The sequence below is a fragment of the Natrix helvetica genome, assembly GCF_964273705.1.
Source record: "Natrix helvetica genome assembly, chromosome: 9".
Lineage (NCBI taxonomy): Eukaryota > Metazoa > Chordata > Lepidosauria > Squamata > Natricidae > Natrix > Natrix helvetica.
This window is the reverse complement of record NC_138560.1, coordinates 7543448-7569951: the sequence shown is the minus strand read 5'-3', so window position 1 is coordinate 7569951 and position 26504 is coordinate 7543448. Positions and strand designations below refer to the sequence as shown.

General features: G+C 40.8%; 1 protein-coding gene across 2 annotated transcripts; it reads left to right on the top strand.

The window, feature by feature from the left end:
• Positions 1-1604: 1604 nt before the first annotated feature.
• LOC309396987 (B-cell receptor CD22-like) lies at positions 1605-26504 on the top strand. 2 transcript variants are annotated; one of them, XM_081962639.1, is made up of 14 exons: positions 1605-2193; positions 6628-6675; positions 6879-7274; positions 7981-8274; positions 10247-10507; positions 11441-11695; positions 13539-13802; positions 15686-15955; positions 17207-17467; positions 19290-19389; positions 19966-20029; positions 20735-20892; positions 22202-22286; positions 25092-26504. In XM_081962639.1, exons 1-14 carry the CDS (start codon positions 2160-2162, stop codon positions 25260-25262), a joined length of 2661 nt encoding a protein of 886 aa, XP_081818765.1. In that variant the 5' UTR covers positions 1605-2159; the 3' UTR covers positions 25263-26504. The 2 variants fall into 2 exon arrangements, with proteins under 2 accessions (XP_081818765.1, XP_081818766.1); XM_081962640.1 differs by lacking the exon at positions 6628-6675 and having other exon boundaries at positions 1606-2193.

Sequence of the window (26504 nt, the reverse complement as noted above, 5' to 3'; positions counted from 1 at the left end):
ACGATCCAGCATCAGTTCAGCATTTTCGAATTGCACCATTTTGCAACTTCAGTCTTTCTGGTATTTTCTGTCTAAAATAGATATGGGAAGTGGGTGAAATTAAATGAAAGAAAGCTATTTGTACCCCCCAGAAGCTTCTCTTTTATCAACTGAACCTGCTAAATATGACAGTTGGTTTGCAGATCTGCATGGAAAGAAGAACTGTTTCTGAACAACATTTGTAGATGGTTTATTTTTGTGTTGAAGCAATTGGATTTTTTGCAAATGTAATAGAATCCTAAAATTGAAGGTTATTTGAGAGTCACTGAAACTAGCACTCTGTCAATGGTCAAGGCTCTCAGAGAGGTGGTCCTTCAGCTTCTCTTTGGAGGCCTCTAGCAAAGGAGACTCTAGCAAAGAAGGCTGCTCTTGAGAAGGCCAGATCCTGAAGAGGAAACTCAAATACTTTGGCCACTTAATGAGAAGGAAGGACTCACTGGAGAAGAGCCTAATGCTGGGAACGAATTGAGAGCAAAAGAAGAAGGGGACGACAGAGAATGAGGTGGCTGGATGGAGTCACCAAAGCAGTTGGCGTGAGCTTAAATGGACTCCAGAGGATGGTAGAGGACAGGACAGCCTGGAGGAACATTGCCCATGGGGTCACGATGGGTCAGACACAACTTTGTAACTAACAACAACAACAACAACAACAACAACAACAACAAGCAAAGGAGGACTCATCATTTCATGTGGCAGCTGATGGGGGCAGCCAGGAAGAGCTCTGGTGGCACAGTGGTTAGAGTGCAGTAATGTAGGCTAACTTCTGACTGCTGACTGCTGGCTGCCTGCAATTTGGGCAGTTCAAATCTCACTAGGCTCATGGTTGACTCAGCCTTCCATCCTTCCAAGGTGGGTAAAATGAGAACCCAGATTGTTGGGGGCAATAGGCTGACTCTGTACACCTCTTAGAGGGATGACTGTAAAGCACTGTAAAGCGGTCTATAAGTCTAAATGCTATTGCTATTGCTGGCCCAATCTCTCTTTTTAGGTTCACTCAATGAAGAATCCTGTTCCGTGGTGCTCGGCCCACCTCTTAAATTTCTGCCAACCACTAAACAGGGCGAGTAAACACCCTTAAACTGCTGGAGCTACCAAGATGAAACCATGCTTGACCTTAGCGGATGTATGCAGATCTTGTGTAACTCGAGAGTGGCAAGAAGGAAGTAACAGTGACAGATGTTAATTGGAGCTTGAAGATACAAGCTTTTTGACCATCACATAGAAGGGATTGCTGTGGTCCCTTGTCTCATACTGAGACAACGAGGAAAGGATACTTCAGGAGCAAGTCACCTTCCAGAACCTCAATCTTGCAAAACCCCAGTATGATCTACAAGGCAAGTAATGATCTGTGGATGGGCATGCTTGTTTTATTTTTTTTAACACACACACACACACACGCACACACACACACTTATTTACATCCATGAGACCAAGACAAAAACAAATAGCATAATATACTATTTTAAACAGTGCTGGTGTTGTACATTTATTTTTGACCATCATTATCTAGAATGTCAACTTATCTATCATTCTAATACCTACATTCCAATGCATACATAGTATCACTTTGCATGTCTACCTAACCTGATTCTTTCGCATTCCAACTTCTATCTCGTTTTTCTAACCATTGATAGAATCTGTTCCTTGTAGCGTAGTATTCTGTATCTCCTTTATCTTTTATTTTTAGCATTAGTCTGTCCATTTCCGCACCGACTAGTATCTTCCTTGTCGCCTCCTCCTCTGAAGGGGTGTTTTTACTCTTCCACTGCTGCGCATACACAATTCTTGCTGTGTATAATATTAGGCAGCCTGTTTTATTTTCTAGCGTCGTTTTAGTGGCATGAAAAAAAAAAGATCAGCCTGGGAGACACAAATATCGCCTAGACTTTTGATCAAGGGGATTGCTTGGAAATAGCTCCCGAAAAGAAACAGCTAAGAAACTGGAAATTAAACTGTAGCAGAATCACAGAGTGAAAAAACCATTCTTAAATTGGCATATTTCCATAAATACCCATTTTGTTAAATAATCCGATGTTGCCAACTTTATTAATGATCTATCGTATCCGTTAATGGTAGCTGCAATCTGAACTCTGCTTTCTTTCCCTAGGCTTAAACTTACAATGAGGTGTTTCTTATGGCTGCTCTTCCTTCCAGGTAACGGTTGTAAATATTTGAAGAACAAGTGTGTGTGTGTCTGTGTCTGTGTGTGTGTGTGTGTGCGATGTTGGTGGTGTCAGTATGTTTTGTCAAGGGAGAAAAGGGAATGTGAATGACATTAGATTGTAACAACAGAGAGTTGTTTTGTGAAGGTTGCAAAAGAAGTAGATTGCTCTGCCTTTAGGGCTTTAGGGATGTAATAACAGGGATCATTCAAGGTTCAGAACGGAAACTCCTTGGAATGCTGAATTGCTGAATGGATGGGTAGAAATCAATCAATCAATCAATCAGAATAGAGCTGGAAGGGACCTTGGAGGTCTTTTAGTCCACCCCCCTGCTCAAGCAGGAGACTCTATACTCTTCCAGGCAAATGGCTATCCAATCTCTTCTTAAAAGCCTCCAGTGATGAAGCACCTACAACTTCTGAAGGCAAGCTGTTTCACTGGTTAATTGTCCTCAATGTTAGGAAGTTTCTCCTTAATAAAGCGATCACTTCTTACCGTGTGATATAACGATCAGTATGTCTAAAGGTTGCATTTTCCAGTTGTGCTTTATGAATTTACTGTAAGATATTCTTTGCAAAAGATTTTGTTTCTATGGGTTATTATTTTAAAGAACAGAACAGAATAATAGATTTGAAACTTGGAAATCTTCTAGTAGTCCAACCCCCTGCCTAGGCAGGAAACCCTATACTGTTTCAGACAAATGGTTATCCAACATTTTCTTAAAAACTTCCAGTGTTGGAGCATTCACAACTTCTGGAGGCAAGTTGTTCCACTGATTAATTGTTCTAACTGTCAGGAAATTTCTAGGCTGCGTTTCTCCCTGATTAGTTTCCATCATTGCTTCTTGTCCCGCCTTCAGGTGCCTTGGAGATTAGCTTGACTCCCTCTTCTTGGTGGCAGCCCCTGAAATATTGGATTACTGCTATCATGTCACCCCAGTCGTTTTTCTTTTAAATTCAGCTTCTTTTATAATTAGGAAAGTTGGTGTTAACTTTCCGGAGTTAATCCACTGCATTCAGATACTATATGGGTAGGAAAAAATAAGCTCCATTTGTTTCATAGGGCTACTCTGTGATATTTTCATAATTTATATAGAATTTTAGATTGTTGAGATTTTGTTTTTCTTTTGCTATTTAAATAAATAGTCATTAAGTTCAGGTAACGTCTGGACCAGTCACCAGTGGTTCCCAGTGTGGGGCCCACTCCCCACAGGGAGAGGCAATTTGATTTTTAATGGGGGCATTTTGAACCTTGTTTAAACCAAGTTAATGGCCTTTTAGGCTTCCTGAGTGAATAGGAATTCACTTTTTGAATAGTAAGTATTATATGTCACGGGAGGGAGGGCATCAGGGTTTTAGAGATGCTTAAGTGGGGCATGGCCAAAATAAGGTTGGGAACCACTGTTCTGGACCATGGTGAGAAATTTAATAATTTTAAAAATCTTTCTAACAGAGTGTAGAATGCAGAGAAGAGCAACAAAGATGATTAGGGGACTGGAGACTAAAACATATGAAGAACGGTTGCAGGAACTGGGTATGTCTAGTTTAATAGAAAGAAGGACCGGGAAGACATGATATCAGTGTTCCAATATCTCAGAGGTTGCCACAAAGAGGAGGGAGTCAAACTATTCTCCAAGGCACCTGAGGGTAGGACAAGCAGCAATGGGTGGACACTAATCAAGGAGAGAAGCAACTTAGAACTGAGGAGAAACTTCCTGACAGTTACAACAATTAATCAGTGGAACAGCTTGCCTCCAGAAGTTGTGAATGCCCCAACACTGGAAGTCTTTAAGAAGATGTTGGATAGCCATTTCTCTGAAGTGGTGTAGGGTTTCCTGCCTAGGAAGGGGGTTGGACTAGAAGACCTCCAAGGTCCCTTCCAACTCTGCTATTGTATTGTATAAATCTCTTTGAGAATGTTATTGATATATCACATGCTTTTGCAAACAGTAGCTTCCCTTGAAAATCTCCCACATTGGTTTCAAGATTGCATAAGTGTCAAACAACCACAAAATGTCTTTTTGTTACATCACATGACTAATGTCATGACAAGGTTGGTTCTTCCTTTTAATGGGTTTACTTTTTTTTTTGAATATATTTTTATTATTTTTACATTTAAAACAATGCAGTACCGCAAAGTCGAAGTGACCATACATTCACATTATATACATCTAGCCTCAACCATTAACAATTAGCCTACTTAATACATTGTCTATCCTTCTGTCCAATCACAATATATACAGTGTGTTTCAGTCTTGTCACCTTGTCTTATACCATCCATAAAATCTGTTCCAGACTTCAAAATATTCTGATTCCCCTTTATTTTTAAGTTCAAGAGTGAGCCTATCTGCTTCCGCACAGGTCAACACTTTTCTGGTTATTTCTAGCTCTGATGATATATTTTCTTTTTTCCAATATTGTGCATAAGTTATGCGTGCCACAATTATTACATGTATAATTAGATAAAGTGCATGTTTCTTAAACCCCTCCGGTATTATACCTAGGAGAAAAATTTCTGGTTTAAATAAGATTTGGCCTCCCACCATTTGTTCTAAGCATGATTGAATCATTTTCCAATATTTTTTTGCCTCATTGCACGTCCACCCCATATGATAAAAAGTGCCTGGTGTTTTTTTACACTTCCAACAATTTGGGGCCAGATTTTTTAAACATTTTGAAGAGCCGTGCTGGGGGGAGACAAGTAAACCTGCTAAAAATAGTAAAAAGTAAAATAAATGGGAAGAGTCCCAAATCAAACAAAAAATATTTTGTAATCTTAATTGAAGCAAGTCCGAGAGTTTATTCATGCTTACAGTTCCTTTTTTAAGGTATCATAATGATTACTGAGTTTGATTTAAACATTATAAATGGGAAAACCTAAATATAATACTTATATGTTTCACACTGTTCAAAGCAAACTATATGCGAAAAAGAAATGAAGCAGTGAAATTCAAAAAAAGAATCAAATAAAAACTAAAATAAACCCAAATAATCATTTGTTATTTGACAAATTAACACAATACAATAGCAAGTTGGAAAGGACCTTGGAGGTCCTCTAGTCCAACCCCCTGCCTAGGCAGGAAACCCTATACTGTTTCAGACAAATGGCTATCCAATGTCTCCCAATTCTTTTGGGAGCTGTTAATACAATATGCCTATGACTATTTAGCTAATAAGAAGTCATATTTATACAATTATAAAAATCAAAATTTCAATGTGAAACTAAACAGATCATAGAGAATCAAATAGACGGACCTGACCAATAACATAAAGCCGATTCAAAAGCTAATTGCTGACAGATTTTGTGTAGTCAAATGCTAGAGTTTGGTGCATCCTTGCTTTAAAGCTTACGTATAGGTAGTTTCACTTGGTGATCACAATTGAGACTGGCAACCTGGTCACTAAATAACAGTTTTAAATGTGGCCTTGTTGAAAAATACAGTGTGCCAAAGGTGACCACACGAGGGATACTGCAATGGTTATACATGTGAGGATTGGTTGCAAAGTACTAACCTTGAATAGTTATGGTACACAGCAGTAGTTAAGTAAGATCTACACAGAAACCTACTGTACCTGTAGGAAGAATGTGATAGTTGCTGTAGACTGCTGATACTGGAAGCTGGTGGTAAGAAGACATTCGGTTTTTAAAACGTAGACGGATCTCCTGTTGTATAATGGAAGATAGGTTTCCATCAAGAGGGAATCAAGGAAAGCCAGAACAGTTTTAGTTTTATGCAGGGAATGAGAGGGGAGAGATTCTGATATTTCTTTCACGCAGCACTGTCTTCTGCTCAAAGGTATTTACCTATCCAGTAGGGTAGGTTGTATTGCGATTATCCTTGTCATCTTCTCATCTTTCATGCCTCCCATCTTTCCTACTATCTTCTCCTATTGGTATATTATGATTCGTCAATTGTTGTTGTATTTTATGATTTATGATTGTATCTTATGACTTATGATGTATCACTCTGTTGTTTGTGTGTACACTGAGCGCTTATGCACTGGAGACAAACTCCTTTTGTGCCTAATCACACTTGGATTCTATCCTATCGTATCCTACCCTACCCTACCCTACCCTACCCTACCCTGCCCTGCCCTGCCCTGCCCTGCCCTGCCCTGCCCTGCCCTATCCTATCCTATCCTATCCTATCCTATCCTATCCTATCCTATCCAATATTCTATTCCATTCCATTCTATCTTATCCTATCCTATCCTATCCTATCCAATATTCCATTCCATTCGATTCCATCCCATCCCATCCCATCCTATCCTGTCCTGTCCTATCCTATCCTCTGTTCTGTTCTGTTCCATTCTTTATTGTTCTAAGTTGGCGTGCTTTGGGACTGTTGCATTTTTTTCTTTATCATGCCACTCCCTCTGAGCCTATCAATAGCTTCTTGGAAACTCTTTTCAACTTTGTGATGAAGGAGCAGTGACAAGGATGGAAATGGAAAGACCTCCTTGGAAGAAGCAAGGTATGGCTCGATCATTGCATTTCTTTGTGATAGTGTCACTTTTTATCCTCTTCCAAACTATGAGTAAAATCTGAGATGGGATGGAGGGTTTTCACCATGGAAGTAAGAAAACACTACAGACTTGTTGCTCTCTCAGTGCATTTTGTTTTGAGAGGTAAGGAGATGGAACTTAACCAAATATCATTATTTGATTCTCTTTTCAGGTTCTCTAGGTGCTCCATTATCTGTGACACCCCAAAACCTAAGTGCTTGGGAGGGATCTTGTGTGATCATTTCATGCAAGATCAAAGAGGAGTATGATAGTCGATCTATCAGCCAGGTGTCCATTGCTTGGTATTTTAACCCTTCATTTGATACGGCCCTAAATGAGTTCAGTGGAAAGCTCTTATATAATAACAACCAGACAGCAACTGAAGTCAGTTCTGAGCTTAGTAATCGAGTGACATTTGTGGGTGATTTAGGACGCAAAAACTGCAGTTTGAAAATTTCCCAGCTCCGCCAAAGTGATACAGGCATTTATGGGATCAGACTTTATTGGAAATCTGGAAACCTGCCTGAGCAAAAGAAATGGCTTTCTAAAGTTAATATTAAAGTTCATGGTAAGTTTTTCTGAGATCTTCCTCTTCCTCTGTCTCTGTCTCTCTTCTATCTCTCTTCTTATCTCTATTAATCCAAAAGTTCCTTTTCAAAACATCACCAACAAGCTTTGAACTTGGAACTTCCAGCCTACAAATGATTCCAGGCTATTAATTAGGACATAACTTTCAAGAAAATAGTGCTTTCCATCTATGGTACTTAAAATACTCTGTTTTCCTAATTCAGCAGAAGGATGTATTCAATAGCTTGGTCATATTTTCTCAAATGAGGATGAAAGATTGTCCAAAAATGTATCTTGCTCTTTACTTGTGACTGCTCGACTGAAGTATAGTTAAAATATATTTGGTTTCTCGTCCTTCCATCTTTCCAATCAAGAGTGCTCAACCTGAGCCTTACTGCCACTGTATCCTTCCCCAAAATATTTTGGATGCAGAATCCAAAATCCCTTTGCTTCTGAAATATAATTTTTAATATGGTAGTGGGAGACGGGGTAAATTAAATATGCATTAAATGTTAAAGGGTTTTTTTTTGGCTTTTCTTTCTTCACTCAAGAGTTCAGTCTGAGTATATGATAAAACACTGGTTTGAACGTGATAGATTCCTAAATGAATAAATTTCCATTCAATGAAATTACTTTCATTAAAAAGCAATGCAACTTTATTCAACATCTGTGTAAAATATTTTCTTCCTTCAATTATTTGATTGCAGAATCCCCTTCAGATCTGATACAAACGTGGTCCTCAGGAATGAAAGAAGGCATAAAGTATACAGTGAAATGTTCAATACCTTATCATTGTTTTGCTGAGCCCATAAAATTGTCTATCAAAGGACTAGAAGATCATCACGAGTTCCCCCCAAAAATGACCACTGGAACCCAGAATGTAATGGCTGAACAGCCTTTCATGGCCACGTGGGAGGACCATGAGAAACAATTGACATGCTTGCTAAAAATCAACAATAGGGAAGAAATAAGGAAACAGTTTGCAAATCTGATGGTGGAATGTGAGTGTATAATGGGATAAGAGCTGATGCAGGGGTCAAGGATATACCTAGGATATGGCCAAATTGGCAAGATGGTGAACACAATGGGTTGATCAAAGCTTTGTCTATTTTTAAGTGCATCTTATGTGGACAGCCACCTTAAGTACATCCATGGCAATGGTGACATATGGAAAGAATGTTTTGTCTAATATGAATAATGAAGGGTGGACAATTCAAGTTGTTTGGTACACAGAAGAATCTCCATGTGTAAAATGAAGAGCTTTCGTAATCATGACCTTCAAAAATTTATGTCTCAGTTTTCTAGACATTTCAGGGAAAGGGTTATCGATTATAGTGAAGTGTTAATACCACTTTATAAGGCCTTGGTGAGGCCACACTTGGAATACTACATTCAGTTTTGGTCACCAAGATGTAAAAAAAAGATGTTGAGAACCAAGAAAGAGTGCAGAGAAGAGGATTAAGGGACTGGAGACTAAAACCTATGAAGAATAGTTGCTGGAATTGGGTATGTCTAGTTTAATGAAAAGAAGGACTAGGGAGACGTGATAGCAGTCTTCCAATATCTCAAGGGCTGCCACAAAGAAGAGGGAGTCAAGCTACTCTCCAAAGCCCTGAGGGTAGGACAAGAAGCAATGGGTGGAAACTAATCAAGGAGAGAAGCAACCAAGGAATAATTTCCTGACAGTTAGAACAATTAATGAGTGGAACAACTTGACTCCCGAAGTTGTGAATGCTCCAACACAGTTTTAAAGAAGAGATTGGACAACCATTTTTCTGAAATGGTATAGGGTTTCCTGCCTAAGCAGAGGGTTGGACTAGAAGACCTCCAAGGTCCCTCCCAACTCTGTTATTCTATATTCTATTTCATACAGTGGCTGTGTACATACACATCACAACCAATTATGTAACAATCAAGGACAGGGGTGTCAAACTCATGACATCACAGCGGCATCACATGACATATCATGACTTCCCCTCCCCTTCACTAAACCGGGTGTGGCCAATGTGTGATGCATCCGGCCCGTGGGTTGTGAGTTTGACAGTCCTGATCTAGGAACTACATTCAGAAAACAAACCAGCTAGTTTGTTTGGTTATAATCTCAGTTAGTTATAGTTTTGGCAGGAGAGAGATTTGCTCTGATGATAAAATGTATGTTTAGGTCTAGCTTGCTTGTGTGAATCCAGAAAAACTGGTTTAATATAATATCTAAATTAAGTAAGGGACACGATGGCTCAATGGCTACGATGCTGAGCTTGTCAATCAGAAAGGTCGGCAGTTCGGGGGTTCGAATCCCTAGCATCGTGTAATGGAGTGAGCTCCCGTTACTTGTCCCAGCTTCTGCCAACCTAGCAGTTCGAAAGCATGTAAAAATGCAAGTAGAAAAATAGGAACTATCTTTGGTGGGAAGGTAACAGCGTTCCATGCTCCTTCGGCATTTAGTCATGCCGGCCACATGACCACGGAGACATCTTCGGAAAGCGCTGACTTTTCGGCTTTGAAACGGAGATGAGCACCATCCTCTAGAGTCGGGAACGACTAGCACATATGTACGAGGGGAACCTTTACCTATACCTTTACATTAAGTATGTTGTTTACACATAACTAATGGCTGTTGAGAAGCTTAAACTGCATGGCTCGATATTTTGATGCTTCACATAATAATTTCATTCTTCTGTGAGAGACAATATTCCAAATTAGGCACAAGGCTAAAAATATTCCACAGCCTAAAAGGGGAACAAGGTTAGACATTTTTTGCTGAGTAAAAGTATTGTTTTTAAACATTCTTTAATGCCGACTCATCCTTGACTCTGGGAATCTCTATGAGATTGAAACACGTTGTCTCTATGAGCTAACTATAATTCTGAGCGCTGTAATTTGAATTCTAGAGCATTGGATCTTAATTGTGTCAGTCATTTTTCTCAAGCATTTTTGTTTTGTTTTATTTTAATTCTGAATCTTGTTTGCTTTTAGATGGTCCCAAAGGAGTTAAAGTGAATGCTTATCCCGAAGGCACACTCAGAGAGGGAAAGAAACTCACTCTGGAATGTATAGTTGGCAGCAGTAATCCTGCTGTACTCTCTTTTCAGTGGTTTAAGAATGGTGAACATTGGGAATGGGGTGCCAGAAGAGTGTTTTATAGTTTAAAAGAAACAGATTCTGGCAGTTACAGGTGTCAAGTTGCTAACAGGATTGGAAGTATCGATTCTGAAGATCTGAACATCAACGTCCAGTGTGAGTTGATGAATTGGATGCTGATGAGCACCAGTTCTCTCTTAAGGTCTCTTCGCTGTCCTGTTCTTCTGAAGATATTTTCATCTTCCAAAGGGAAAGTCTACGCTCATCTGCCAATAAGCCAACCTAAATACCATGAAAAATATATCAGCTACAGATACAGCAAACTAACCCTAGAAATGTTTTTGTATGTTTTAATTTTCACAAGTGGTTCACCTGTGGGCAATCCAGCCCATCCATTATCCATTTTTCACGGGACTTTGGTTAAAAATGGGAGGGTCAGCTTATCCACCAATGGGCTTGAATGTAAGTAGATACAGAATATATGGGTACTTTAAAAAAAAGTATTACCGTATATACTTGTAGATAAGCCCATCTGTAAATAAACCAAACCCACTTCTTCAGTTCCCACAGCCAGCAGTTTCATTCTCACCGGCTCAAGCTTGATTCAGCCTTCCATCCTTTTGAGGTCGGTAAAATGAGGACCCAGATTACTGGGGGCAATAGGCTGACTTTGCAAGCAGCTTTGAGAGGGCTGTGAAGCATTGTAAAGTGATATATAAGTCTAAGTGCTATTCTTATTTTTCCAGAAACCAACTTTCCTGGTTTTTTGGCAAAAAATACTGATACTAAACAATGATTTTTCTCAACAACCATGGTGTTTGTTTAATGACCATCTCAAAAAAGATCATAATATCAGAGAGGGAGGGAGGGAGGGAGGGAGGGAAGGAGAGAGAGAGTGAGAGAGAGAGTGAGAGAGAGAGAAAGAAAATAATACAACAAAAATTGCAGGCTCAATTACAATATTCAGCTTTGTCATCATCTTCTTGTCCACATCAAGTTGATTTATTCCCTTGCCCCTTCAGGAGAAAGAGATTGCCAAACAACTGCCTTACAAAAAACCTGAAACCAATTTTGTTTTCAATTCCCCAGATCCGCCAAAAGTCAGCATTATAATGCCACAATCACCCATCCAAGAAAACGACAAAGTGGTTTTGAACTGTTCAGCCACTGGCAACCCTACCATCAGCAGTTATGAATGGTACAAAAGCAGCACACCTGATATTATTATTCCTGGACGGGAACTGCTATTTGAGAGAATTCAACCCAACAATTCTGATACCTATCATTGTGTGGCCCACAATGAGATTGGCCGTTCAGATCGCTCTGTCACACTGAACGTTCATTGTAAGTAGAAACAGATCCTGGCACTGGAAGTTGTACAAAAAACCAGAAAGCTGTTTAATCCACATGGCTGTGTATTATTTATAGATTAGCAGGAGATCTTTTCCATTGTCCTCATGGCTCAGTGGTGGGATTCAAAAAATTTAACAACCGGTTCTCTGCCCTAATGTTTTCTTCCAACAATCAGTTCACTAAACTGCTCAGAAAGTTAACAACCAGTTCTCCCGAAGTGGTGCGAACTGTCTGAATCCCGCCACTGGCATGGCTGCATATTACTTATAGATTAGCAGGAGATCTCTTCCATTGTTTGCTCTGCTCCAGAGGTGGTGTTCAGCATGTTCTGACCAGTTCTGGAAAACCAGTAGCGTAATTTTTGAGTAGTTTGGAGAGCTGGTAAATATCACCTCTGATTGACTCCGCCCCCATCTATTCCCTGCCTCCCGAGTCCCAGCTGATTGGGAGGGAATGGGGATTTTGCAATATTCTTCCCCTGTCATGCCCACCAAGCAATGCTCACCAAGTTATGCCACACCCACCAAGCCATGCCCACAGAACTGGTAGTAAAAAACTTTGAATCTCACCACTGATCTGCTCCCCAGTGTTGCTGGGGATGTTGAGAAAAAGACACAGTTGTTTTAAACCACCATGGAAAGCTGCTCCATTCATGCTCCAAAGAACCACTTGGCGACTAAGCGCTGCACAGCCCCAGTCCTATATTTCCTCTCCTCCAATAAGGCACACTTTAGAAATGCAGAACTGAGATCCATATAATGTCCTCTGGAAGCCATTATATGGAAGGGTAAAATACAGATTTCTAGATTCCATTGCAGTTGAATTGGTGGCAAATTTTGCATCCTAAAAGTATCCAAGGTATGGAACTCTTTCTTCAATACTAAAGTCCTGGAGATGAAGCTCACAGGTCCCTCAAATGATAAAATTTGTCTTCCCTACCTAACAGGGACAACAAAAGATAACGTTCTGAAGTAGTTCTAATTATCAGCTGGGAAGCCTACAAAATCTCCATCTGGTACTGCTGTTTATATGTATTTTTTATTTATTGACATTTTCTCCCAATTCGCAGCACTTCAATATTTTGTGGGCTGTAGCATGTTGCACACTGCACCATCTCAACAAAGAACTAAATAGGGGTTGCTGGATTTCTACTGCCAACCTGTCTCGTGTACCAGTGCCTCTGCTAATTCAAAGTGGGGCACAACTTTGCAGAGATGCTTCAGAGCAGGGGGTCGCCAACCTTGGCAACTTTAGACTTGTGGACTTCAACTCCCAGAGTCCCTCAAGCTGGCTAAGGTCTTAAAGAGACTCCTGCCTCAGAGAACTCTGAGTCATCCCTGCAAGGAACCTTTCTCAAAAGCTGGAGAACTCTACAGTTCTGTAATGGCGGTGGGTGCCACAGGTGGCATGTGCAGCCCTCTCTGCGGGCACAAGAGCCATCGCCCCAGCTCAGCTCCTCTGTGCATGCGCGCACACCTCCCGCTGATTTTTGGGTCTCTGCTGTGCATGCGGGGGCACATATGGGAGACACGTGTGGGAGACAAGGGGCAGCATGGGAGGGGCAGCACTCCCCCTCGCACCCCATTTTTGGTCCCAGGAGTCTGCTGGGAGGCCTGTTAGGCCCAAAATGGCCCGTGTTGCACACACATGGGGGTGGGGGGTCACACACACATGTGCAGGCTGGGTGGGGCATATGGGGGAACGCGTGCATTGCATTAGGTGTGTGGGTAGGCACGCATTTTCGGCACACGACAACAAAATGGTCAGCCATCACTGCTATAGCTTATTTACTGCATTAAAAAAACAAAAACATCCTATCGATTTTGTTTTGCAGATTACCCCAAGGATGTCGAACTTTTTCATTTAAATCATTCGCCCATCAAGGAAGGAGACCAAGTCAACATGAACTGTGCTGTGGGCAGTAGCTACCCCAGCAACACTCATTACAATTTTTTAAGGTCAGGCAGCATCATATACACAGGTCACCACTCGACATGGACATTTTCCGCAGTACCTGAACTATCCCCGTCTTACAGATGTGAAGCATGTAATGATGTTGGCTGCACTCGCTCCCCAAGCATCATTTTGGATGTCCTCTGTAAGTAAGAATGATTATATGATGAGCTGGAAGCCTTTAAGCAGCTAAATTGTTCCCAGGGAGACCCACAAGAGCATTGGCACATTCAAGTCTTGGATTAGAGCAAGTATAAAGAAATTGAACATGAAACAGATTATTCCAGGAAACTCAAGCTATAAATCTTTCAATTTTAGATAGAAGGCATACCATTTTGTTTGGGTTCAGAGCTATACCACATTGTTGGGTAGCACACCAACTCTAAAAAAAGGGGGTGTGGATAGATTAATTAATGAACTTTTGACTGAATTTCAATTTCAATGTTAAAATGAATATATTCATATCCTCAAAACTTTTCTTCTTTTTGGTGTGTTAGAATGAGAATTTCAGCTGTAACTTTGGAAGGTGCCCTAATGGAAATATAACAGAAAACCCTGCTAGAGACACCCTAGCTTTATTTTATTGATTCATTCTTCTTCTCATCTTTCCTATTACTTATCTCCTTATCTTCTTATGACTATAACTTTGTTGCTTGTATCTTATGATTATGTTGCTTTATTTAGTGTCCTAGTATGATTTATGTTGATTGCTTATGTAGTATCCTATGGCTACCACTAAGTATTGTATCTCATGATTTATGATGAACGTATTTTTATAATGACAATGATCATGATTCATCACTTATTGCTTGTATGTACACTGAGAGCTTATGCACCGGAGACAATTTTCTTGTGTGTCCAATCATGCTTGGTCAATAAAGTATTCCATTCTATTCTGTTCTGTTCTGTTCTGTTCTGTCCTGTCCTGTCCTATCCTATCCTATCCTATCCTATCCTATCCTATCCTATCCTATTCTTCTATTCCGTTCTGTTCCATTCTGTTCCATTCTATTCCATTCCGTTCCATTCTATTCTATTTGATTCTATTTGATTTGATTCTGTTCTATTCTTTGATAGAATTATAAACCTGCCTTACTTTAAGGAGCCCCAGGTGTACTCTCATCTCTATTGTTCCCCACAGTAAAAGCCCTGGGAGAGTGATTGGCCAAAGTCACTCAATTAGCATCTGTAGCTGAAGGTGTACTTGAAGCTGCATCTCCTACTCCTAGTTCGATATTTCAGCCACAACCTCATATTGACAAAGCTCTGAGCATAATCAAATCATTGTGGGGCATTGCTGCCTATGCAGGCGTAGGCTGCTCTGGTTTCACCCGGGGTCAGGGAATCCTCTGGCGAAAATTCTGCATGGTTTGGCAAATCCCCAAATCCCACTCCTGGGTGGCCCCGACCACCCCTCCCCTCCCCTCCCAGGAGTCTCCACGCAGCCCATTTGGATGCCAGTTAAGTACAGGGCCTGCACGGATGCTCAGGAAGTGTGAAAAATGGGCCTCCCGGAGACTCTGAAAGGCCGGAAATGGGCCCCTTTCCAGGCTCCGGGAGCCTGGGGGAGGCCGTTTTCACCCTCCCGGAAGCTTGAGGAAAGCCTCTGGAGCTGGAATGGGCCCATTTCCAGCCTCCAGAGAGCCTCCGAAGCCCTGGGAGGGAAAAACACCCCTCTTGCTGTGGTGCAGGAGGCTGATTAGGCCACGCCCACCATGGCCACACCTACCCAGCAACTGGGCAGAGAACCTGTTGCTGAAATTTTTGAAGCCCACCCCTGCGTCTACGGTTTGTACAAGCAAACAAACTGAGTAAAAAATGCTTTCGAGTGGTCCGGGGGTACATCAAAAGTTGAGAATGATTTAATGTAAGAGTATATAGCTTTGGGTTCTAAAAGGAAAGTGGATGCTATTAGTTGAGTTGTTGAGTGTAGCTAATGTGTGCCTCCGATGCTGGTCACTCTGGGCAGATGTTCAAGAGGAACAGGGCGTCACTCTATGTGCTTGTATTTCTCCTTTCATCCTACAGATGGCCCCAAAGATGTCAAGCTCAACCGAGAACCTTCGGGATTAGTCCTTGAAGGTAATCCTGTTCACCTGATTTGTAGTGTGCGAAAGGCCAACCCCAAGACACTCAGCTACACCTGGTATAAAGATGGACAACTTCTGCCTCTGAACTCTACAGAAAATGTTCTGTTCATCCAGAATGCCCAGTCAATGGATTCTGGCAGCTACCGTTGTATTTCAAAAAACATCATAACAAATGCAGTGTCTCCAACTATTAGGCTGGATGTGAATTGTGAGTACAGATTCAGTGTATAGTCATGATATTCTTGCTGTGCTCAATGGGCTTTCTCCCCTAGGGGAAGTCATAGTGGACTCAAGCTTGATTCTTGGTTATTGCTTTAGCCACAAAGCCATCTGGGTGACCTTGGGGCAATCCCAATTTTTCAGAGCCAGGAAAGAGTCAAAGGGAAGCTACTTTTGAAATGTTGTTAAGAAAACTGCAGGACTTGTTCAGACATTTGGCGGGAGTCAACAACAACAACAAAATGGAAAGCCTACCATAGTGGTCATAGAATTCTTCTTTCTCCTTTCAAAAAAATGGAAGCTGTACTTCACAGAACCTGGGATAGTCTGCCATATTGGGTATGATTTGAGTGGAATCTAGTGGAATTTACTGTTGTCAGATGCGATCTTGACCCGATAAGTGATTTTAAAAATGGGCAAGACATATTCAAGGAAGGACTGGAGAATCTGTTGTTTGATTACTCCCTTGTCAGTCATAGATTGTGGTTCTAAACAACAGTGAAAGGTGACTATCTTCCTCTCTAAGGTCCTCAGATGCTTTTAGGCGATTGCCTAAATAGGGGCAAAGGCCATGGACTTGACAAAACCATTTTTTGCAATCTTGATAACTTCGAGATGGGTGGACTTCAACTCCCAGAATTTTACAACCAACATGATCACCGCTAATAATTCTAGAAGTGGAAATATCAAGAAGTTACCAAGGTTGAGAAATAATGAATATAGAAGCCTATTTCTCCATCTGTGTCTCTTCTTGAGCCCTTCTAAATTCCTTTGCCTTGCAGCACATGCTGAGAATGTGATTAGGAAAATATTAGAATGTGCGGAAATGAATAGATTAACGATGGCAATTAAGGAGAAAGAACAAATTGAATACTATATGGTATGGGGTCTATTTTACCAATGGGTTAAATAATTAAAAACGGAAGTTAGAAATGGGGAAACAAAATAAAGAAGATATGTTAAAAGAGTTAAATAAATATTATGACTAGTATGTTGAATATTATTATGTTAATATTATAGAATTAATGTGCGGAATATTATTATGCTAAATATTGCAAAATCAATATTAATTTAACGAAGGATGCTGTGATTGATTGTTTAACAAAGATATTTGTATCCAGACAACATACTCTTCAAATGAAGATGGAATGATTATATTAAAATAAAATAAAAACATTACTCAAAGAATCAAATATACGAATGCTGGATTAAATTCAGTGACTCTTTCTTTTTCTGACAGACGGACCTCGTAACGTACATCTATCTCTAGACAAGAAAGCTGTTACTGAAGGAATGGATGTTTATTTGAAATGTGATAATGATGCTTACCCATTAGTGGCTACTTACAAGTGGTATTGGAAAGGAGAAGAAATCTTAATGGAGAATTCCCAAAACTTAGTACTCAGGAAAATTAAGGTTGAGCAGTCAGGAGAATATCTTTGCGAAGCATTCAATTTTGTCTCTAATAAGGAATCACAGCTCCTCACCATTAGTGTATCCTGTGAGTATTTCCCTTGAAAAATATTGTTACAGTTCTTAGCGGATAATTCTTGATTAAGAAATTCTTGGCAATGGAGACAACTAGTCAAACGAGAACCAGGCAACTTCACCTTCTGCAAATATTTTGGAGATTCATGAGAATAGAAATCAGTCTGGCTGATCCTAACGTACAATTTTTTTTTCAACGAGCAATTCATGACTGAAGAATTCTCTATGAAATTTAGTCCGTTTTCAAAGTGGAATTTATATTGTCATACTTGGATTGGAAAGAGAAATAGCATTAGCACTTAGACTTATATACTGCTTTAGAGCCCTCTCTAAGTGATTTACAGAGTCAGTTTTATTGCCCCAACAATTGGCTCCTCATTTTACCAACCTCGGAAGGATGGAAGCCTGAGTCAACCTTGAGTAGGTGAGACTCGAACTACCAAACTGCTGGCAGCTGGTAGTCAGCAGAATTACCGGGCACTACTGCATGCTAACTGCTGTGCCACCATGGCTCAAAACTCATAAGAAAGCTATAGATTAGGGGTGTCAAACTCAATTTCATTGAGGGCTACATATGGGTGGTGTTTGACCTTGAAAGAGTGGGGTGGGTGTGGCCATGGTAGGTGTGGGTAACTCAACATCACTTTTGTGTTGGGGCACCTATGGTGGCCTGAGCACTCTGCCAGTGAAAACGGGCTCTCGAGCTCTGTTTTCGCTGTACAGTCCTTTGCTGTTTCCAGGACGGTCTCCCAGGCCAGATCCAAGCACCCTGCAGGCTGGATCTGGCCCACGGACCTTGAGTTTGACACCGCTGTTATAGATGATTCCTTAAAAACAAAGCAAAAATGAAAACATAAGAAACAAAACCGAACGAAAAACCAGATACCTCGTTGCAATTTAATTCGTATATTTTGCAAACTGTACTTCTCTCCTTCACTCTCTCTCCCTCTCTCATATTTATATTAACATTCCCTAATATATGGATTTTCAGCAAACCAGTTTCCATAGTATGATCTATTACATACATGTATGTATGTATGTATGTATGTATGTATGTATGTCTCTCTCTCTCTCTCTCTCTCTCTCTCTCTCTCTATCTATCTATCTCTATCTCTATCTCTATCTCTATCTCTATCTCTATCTCTATCTCTATCTCTATCTCTATCTCTATCTATATCATCTATATCTATATCTATATCTATATCTATATCTATATCTATATCTATATCTATATCTATATCTATATCTATATCTATATCTATATCTATATCTATATCTATATCTATATCTATATCTATATCTATATCTATATCTATATCTATCTATCTATCTATCTATCTATCTATCTATCTATCTATCTATCTATCTATCTATACACACACACACACACACACACACACAACTTTCCCAAATATATCCAACTATTCCTGTGCAGCTTCCCCCCAGTGTATGCATTTGCCCCAATTATACACATTTGTGTCTGTGTGTTTGTGCATTCACATGTAGACATGAAGAGGAGTTCAGAGAACATTGCACATTAATTTTTGGTCTAGTTGAATTGAGAAAATAAGCTTTAAGCCTTCCTGTTACTATTATCCTTAGTTAGAATTGAGTCTCTGCAAAGTTATAAAAGCAAATAAATGGCAGTCGCTGAATGTTGTTCTATAGTTTACCGCTTTTGGGTTCCTCTGAGTGTGCAAGCTATATGAGTAGAAATATGATGGGGCATTGATTGGCATAGGTTTGATGAGCAAATAAGGTCATGGACTCAAGCGGGCCCAAAATCAAATTGAGATCCTGCTAATCTTTGTTATTTTTTCATTTGTATTGTGTAGACAGCCGGGCTACAGTGATGAAACGCACCTTGATTAGCCTTGGCATCGTTCTTGCCCTTATTATCTTACTGGGGTTGCTGGCTTATGGCTTGAAGAGATGGTAAGTGAGAGTCAACGGCCTGCCGGCAATGATCAACAATAGTCTTGATGGTCACCATCCTACTGGTAGACTAGGGTGCCCTTCAGATACGAAGGTTAGTGAGGAAAGTCACTTTTTCTAAGGCAGACTTTTGCTTAGTAATATTATCTTTGCTCCATAATTGGCTGATGGGGGACACGTCAAAAGAAAGCCATACGTTGAGAAGGGAGGTACTATCAAAACCAAACCAAACCTTTATTGCAGCCTAATTTAGGCCAGAGAGATTACAATCAAATTGAATCAAAGGCCAAAATAAGACTCAGCCAAACAGATGTTCTATTCAACCAATGTGAATCCTTAGAAAGGCAACTTGCTAGCGGTGTTCAGCATGACACTGGAGTACAATGGTCTACATTGGGTGGTGACAGTTCTGCAGGAACCACTGTGGTTTTGAAGTAGCAACCCTCACTTCTGGTAGGACCAGGTCCATCTCACAGGAACAGGAGCATGTTCCCAGCGGCATCACAGCATCCACCCTATGAACTGGTTCCAAAACCATGACTTGGAGGTGACTTAATTCCCTTTCTCCTCTTGCAGGAAGAAAACAAGACGTTCAGACGTTGGCAGGACACAGAGGAAGGGCTCATTTTTTGTGAGGAAGGTTAAGAATCACTTTCCATTGTTTTCTATGGTGTGGTAGAGGTGGAGAGGGCATTAAGGAAGACTCATAGGCCTTTTAGCTTCCTCCCAGTTCTAATACCCTAAATGCTCATCCTTCTTTCAAATCCAGTGATTGTGTTATTAGCCTAGAATGCCTCTTCTCTAATGTCTGAGAACAAGATGTAGTGGGAGTTGGCATCATTGCAACCTGCAATAATTGGGTAGGAAAGAAAGAGGGAGGAAAAGAGAAGGGAAGGGGAAGGAAAAAGAGGAGGAGGGAGGGAGGGAGGGAGGGAGGGAGGGAGGGAGGGAGGGAGGGAGGGAGAGAGAGAGAGAGAGAGAGAGAGAGAGAGAGAGAGAGAGAGAGAGAGCATAGTGACTCCTAGATTGGAACTGTACTATGGATGTAATGAAAGAAATTGGGGAAGGAAATTACTCTTTCTCGTCTAACTTATCTCATAGAGTTCTTGTAGAATTGAAACATGAGAAGAGATATTAATATATCATCTTGAGCTTTCAAAAGAATCAAAGGGGAACATCCGTGCAACAAATAGGTCGTGAATGGATACAATTTGGCCAACATCCACATTTTCATTTTCCAACAAGCTGCACTGATCAAATTCTTCCTCTTTGCTGCAGCTATGAAAGTTGGAGGTTTAGTAGCCTTCCCTGGCTAGAAAATTGAGGTTTTGTTTCCTCCCCTTAGGCCAAGCGAGAACTACCACCTAATAACAACTCCAGACCAAATGGAGGTAGAACAGAGAGCCCCCTAGACTGCCAGAACGAGGAGCAAGACGGCACCATTTCATATGCAAGACTCCAGTTCGCCCACAGTGGGTTACAGGACCGTACTATTTATTCCAGGTACGATGATGAAGTGATAAAGGATCCAAGAAATCGCAAGGGATACACTGCTGGCTTCAGCTTTTAGAAGATTCTTGATAGGTTCTGCCTCTTCCCTTACTTTGCCTACTGCTTCCTTTTCACCATGGTTCCCATGGTCTATTTGCCACTCCCTTTGGATCTCCAGGATCTTCTGGGTGACAGAGAAGATGGACAAGTTGAGCTTTTGCTTGCTCACTTGGAGAGAGAATGTGAAGAGCAGGAAGGAGAAAAAAAGAACAGCCATAAGATCAGGAGCTCACATGGATTGACAATGCACCACCCCTCCCCAACTGATGCCACTGGGCCTGGACAACCCTTGGTGTTAATTCTGGTTCAGTGGAGAGGTCAAGATAAAATCCTTTAGATTAGGGATCTGTGGATCTTAGAAGGGGGTGTTTGGGTGCAGTGAAGTGCAACTTATGTCCAAAGTCTTTATCAAATGCCCAATACTGTTCTTCTAACCAGTGGAATGAGTATTGTGTATTTCCCTTTGCTTAGTGGAAGTCACTTCTGAGCCAAAGTGGTCAATTGAGGTTACCTTGTAGAGATGGAGTGACTTACATCCACAGGAGGCTACGTTATATCAGTTTGAAGATGATCAGTTGTGATTCACACAGTGCTCCATTAGACCTCCATGAAGCTGACTTGATATACAAAACAGCAAATTATTGCCTCCTTAGCTGCTGAAATTCCATACAGGTGGTCCATCTTTGAAGCCGTAGCCTTATTTTTCAGTGAATTTGCTCCAAAGTCACTTTAGTTCCAGTCCTTTGAAGAAGGACAGCAAAGTTCTTGTGGATCCTAAGTTAATAAAGGAAATGTAGGTGGTGCTATGCAAAAACATACAAAGTAGAAGTCAACTAGCAACACAAATTTATCTCTTATTATGACATCATAGGATCTTTTCTTTTCTTTTCCATATTTTTCCTGTGGCTTAGTGGCTAAGACTCCTGCCTAATATGTAATACAGCCCAGGTTCAAATCCCATTAAGGGTACGGCTAGGATGAGAGCTAAATAGCTTGAAATAGAACTATACTAGTCTCCCTTTATTTATTTATCAGCGTATGTATGTGTGTATGTGTGTGTGTATATATATATATATATATATATATATATATATATATATATATATATATATATATATATATATATATATATATATATATATATATATATATATATATATATATAGTGTGTGTGTGTATTTAAAAAGTTATTCTGAAGAGAAGAAAAATTATAGCAAGGCCATCAAATAATCTCACACAGTTAATGTCTTCTTGATTACAGTGTCATGCAGCCAAATGTGGGACTAGATTCCTCAGATAATAGCGTGATCTACAGTGTAGTAAAGAAACCTGCACTCCACCTCAAGGTACATCTCCTTTAATCCAGATCCCTGTGGGTTATGAACGGGGGTGGGCATATAGTTCAGTTATTGCTGGGATTGCAGATCTCAGAATGTTCAACCAGGACATATGGAAGGTACGTATCTATTTGGGGAAGGCAAAATTCTTTATTTCTTTCCTGTTTTCATTCCATATGAGAGATAGAAAGGTTTGAGTAGATCATGCAGATGAACAGAGATAAGTCTCCTACAAAAGGATCCATTCCTAATGCCATTTTTGGTGATAATACTCAATATTATTTTCTACCATTTTTCTATTCAAAGACCAGGGTCAGGTATATAGGAGCCACCAGATGGGACTGTTGTGGCCCACCAGGGGCCAGCAGAGCTGGCAGCAGATTCGGACAGTGAGGAGGTTGGGGAGGAACATGGGCCAGTCGTGGAGTCTGGGGAAGGCTCTGATGAGGTGTTGGAGGCAGAGAGGGGGCCAGGGCCATCTGACAGTTATCAGTTGCCTTCAGAGTCAGACATCAGTGAGGCAGAAGAACATCTGGAGCCTGTTCCCAGTGTGCACATGCGCAGAGTTGCCAGACGAAGGAAACAGCTAAAAAACAGGGGTCGACTTTGGGGTAAGGCCACAGGTGGACGATGAACGGCCCCTCCCAGAGGAAATAAAAAAGGAGCGAAAGGGGAGTAGAGTTTGCAGGAGACAATTAGTTCGCTTAATTGGTTCGTGACTCTCTGAGACTCCTTGCCAAGTTTTGCAGATATCGGCCCGTCAGCTCTCCAAGCCAGAGAAGGTCTGTGACTGTAAATCTTCCTTTGAAAGACTTTGCTGGATGTGAATGAGCAGAATTCACAGTCAATTAATAAAAGGAGGTTTTTTCGGGACAAGGAGTTTGATTCATGCTCTTGGGAAGCCTCGGTCAGAACAGGGACCCTTACCAAATATGTTTGGACTACAACTTCTATCCCCACCAGGCAGCCTGTCAGGAGGCGTGATGGCTTGAGATGATGAAATCATTTATGAGAAAGTCATGGTCTTTTGATTTAGCTTCTTCTTTTTGAATGTTTTTTTTTTGGGTTGGTACAATTCATGAGAAATGATCGCCCTTGAAATAGCAATGCATTTCTCTTTAAAAGACAAACATATCCTTCCCTTTTTCTAGGTTGAGTTTCTCTACTCTATGATGTGGTCCCAAGGGCTTTTGCTGTTGAAACTCTTCCCTCCTGGGCTTGCCGGCTTTTATTTTCATAAAGTCCCTGTAGCTTTTTTTAGCAACATGTAAAGCAGAAATAGAATCACGAACAAGGATGGGCAGTTTGGACTGATTCTCCAAGTTCCCGGCATGAAATCTTCTTCAGTCCATTTCTGCATGAGCGTGTAGATATATTTGAAAAATGGAAAGCCAGCAAAGATCTTTGCTTGCAATTGACATGCACATTTTCCATACGTTTTTGTGTTGGCATGTGCACTTTTTGCAAGCCATTTTTTCTTTATTTTTAAAGGTGCCATGCACATTTTAAAGAGAGGACAGAGAGAGATGATAGAGCTTTTAAAACTGTAATAATGAGAGTATGGGATTTTTTCAGTTTAAGTATAACTTTCTCACAGTTTAGGAGGTATGGCCATCTAAGTAGGCTTCAGAATAACAAAAATCTGTGTAATAGAAAACAGCAGTGTCGGCAGTGTTCATCCCAGGTTCCACCCATAAAGTAAGCTGACAAATGCCCCCCCACCCCCAAGAAAAATAAAAAAAAAAGTTTCACTAAGAATAATTAAGAAAAACCTAAGGGAATTTGGAAAACCACAAGGCAAACTTTGATAGAAGTACTTTGACTTCAGATCAGTTTTGATTAGGTGACATTCAAAAGATGAGTTTCACTTGATGCATTAAGGTAAAGGTTCCCCTCGCACATACTGTATGTGCTAGTCGTTTCCGGCTCTAGGGGGCGGTGCTCATCTCTATTTCAAAGCTGAAGAGCCAGTGTTGTCCGAAGATGTCTCTGTGGTCATGTGGCTGGCATGACTCAATGCTGAAGGCACATAGAATGCTGTTACCTTCTCACCAAAGGTGGCACCTATTTTTCTACTTGCATTTTTACATGCTTTCGACCTGCTAGGTTGGCAGAAGCTGGGACAAGTAACGGGAGTTCACTCTGTTACACAATAACTAGGGAGTCGAACCGCCGAACTGCTGACCTTTCTGATCAACAAGCTAAGCATCTTAGCCACTGAGCCACCGTGTCCCACTCACTTGACCCATTAGGCCAGGTTAAAAAATGTGGTCTACACTGACAGATCATGGCTCTCCAGAATTGTAGAGTGGAATAATTCTCAGGTCATTTGAAGGTGCTGATGACTGGACCTGTTCACATTTAAGGACAGGTAATCCTTGACTTACAACAGTTCACTTAGTGACCGTTCCACGTTACATTCCTGAAAGGAAGTGACCTAGTACTCTTTTTCACAGTTATGACCTTGTGGCTTCCCCATGATCATTGTGACCAAAATTCATAATGCATGACAACGAGTTCATACTTATCACCCTTGTTGTATTTGAAGGTCACACAATCACCTTCTACAATCTTTGTCCAAGCAAAGTCAATGGGAAGAACTGATTCACTCAACAACCGAATTACTAACTTATCAACTGCAGTGATTCACTTAAAAACTGTGGCAGGAAAGATGATAAAATGGGACAAACCTCCCTTAACAAGTGTCTCGCTTAATGATAAAAAAAAATTTGGACTCAGTTGTGTTCGTAAGTTGTATAACGTTCACCCGAATCTAATATCCTTTACCTAAGCAAGTTTCTTCTCCTATTTTAGAATGACACCAAGGTGGATTATGAGAATGTGATGAAGAAAGAAGAAGAAGAAGAGGAGCTGCACTATTCTTCCTTGGTGAACCTAGCGTCACGCTCCCGTCCCATCAACTTTGACTTAGAAACAGATTCTGAATCTGAAGGCAGCATCCAGTATGCAGCTCTGAAGCACTGATCTACTCAAGTTTGCAGAGATCAGGACTCTCCCGCTAGGGAGTGGGAAGGGATTAGAGTTGGGTGTGTCTAAAAAGCTTTCTCTTTACAGCCATGTAGATCAGAGTTCTGTGGGTAAAAGAAGAAAGATGAAATAGGGTACAGGCAGTGGTGGGATACAAATAATTTAACAACCGGTTCTCTGCCCTAACGACCAGCTGAGTAGGTGGGGCTCGGTGGTCATGTGACTGGGTGGGAGTGGCTAAATCAACGTCACTCAGGTCGATGGGCGCTTCACCTTAGCTGTTACAATGTATGAAGGAGAGGCAGTTTCTGTAAGGAGGGCAATAAAGATTAGGCTAGAAACAACACCAGAATGTTTCCTTCCTGCCTTCCTTACAGGATTAGCCCTGCAAAGTGAAAAAAAAACAAAAGGTTTCCAACTACCAGTTTTCCGAATTGCTTAGAAAGTTAACAAATGGTTCTCCCAAATAGGTGTGAACTGGCTGAATCCCACCACTGGGTAAAGGGCTAATAAAGCCAGAATGTATGTTTATATTGTATGTCCAAGTCAACAACAGGAGGTATGCGGCTGGTATAATGGTCAGCTGTCAACACATCAAACCTAATTCACTAGTTTTTTTCATGACTGCTAAAGCTTGCTCTTCTCTGTCTGATATTCAACCCACCCCTTAGAAACTATTATAGAGCAGCTGAAACTTCTTCATATAGATGCTTTTTTCCCCCCAAGAGGCAACTGGAGTTTCTTATTTTTCTTTGAAGACGTTTTGCTTCTCGTCCAAGAAGCTTCTTCAGCTCAAAAAAGCACCTTTGGGACAACTATGACTTGGATGACTGAGAATCTCCATAGTCTTGTTCATATAGTTTGGTTCTTTCAATTCTGACAAATAGGACTTTTTCATGGTTCTTCCTGAGTAGACAACCCGAATATGCTACCTAGGCCATCAAATTGTCTTGCGTTGTATCTTCTGCCATGGCACAGTTACTTCTAGCTTACCGGTTCCAACCATGTAAGATCTATTAGCAATCAATTCTTCAAAATAAATTAAGCAATAATCCCAGATACAGTTTTCCTTCCGTACTTCTAAGAGTAGAGTTAGATATGTTCAGCCAGGTATGTTAAATCGAGCTATCTCACCTTGATAGCTAGCGATGATTTTGTGGATGTGGCTTCATGTGTTGGGCAAACTGAGCCCATTGGGTTGGTGTGTTGTTCAAAAACAAACTCATAAAATTGGGTATG

Bases quoted from the DNA above. Each gene is read 5' to 3' on its own strand.
- LOC309396987 (XM_081962639.1), top strand. From the start codon at position 2,160: ATGAGGTGTTTCTTATGGCTGCTCTTCCTTCCAG. The intron at 15,956-17,206 runs GTGAGTACAGAT...TTTTTCTGACAG, and splicing joins TATTAGGCTGGATGTGAATT to ACGGACCTCGTAACGTACAT. The intron at 22,287-25,091 runs GTACATCTCCTT...CTCCTATTTTAG, and splicing joins AACCTGCACTCCACCTCAAG to AATGACACCAAGGTGGATTA.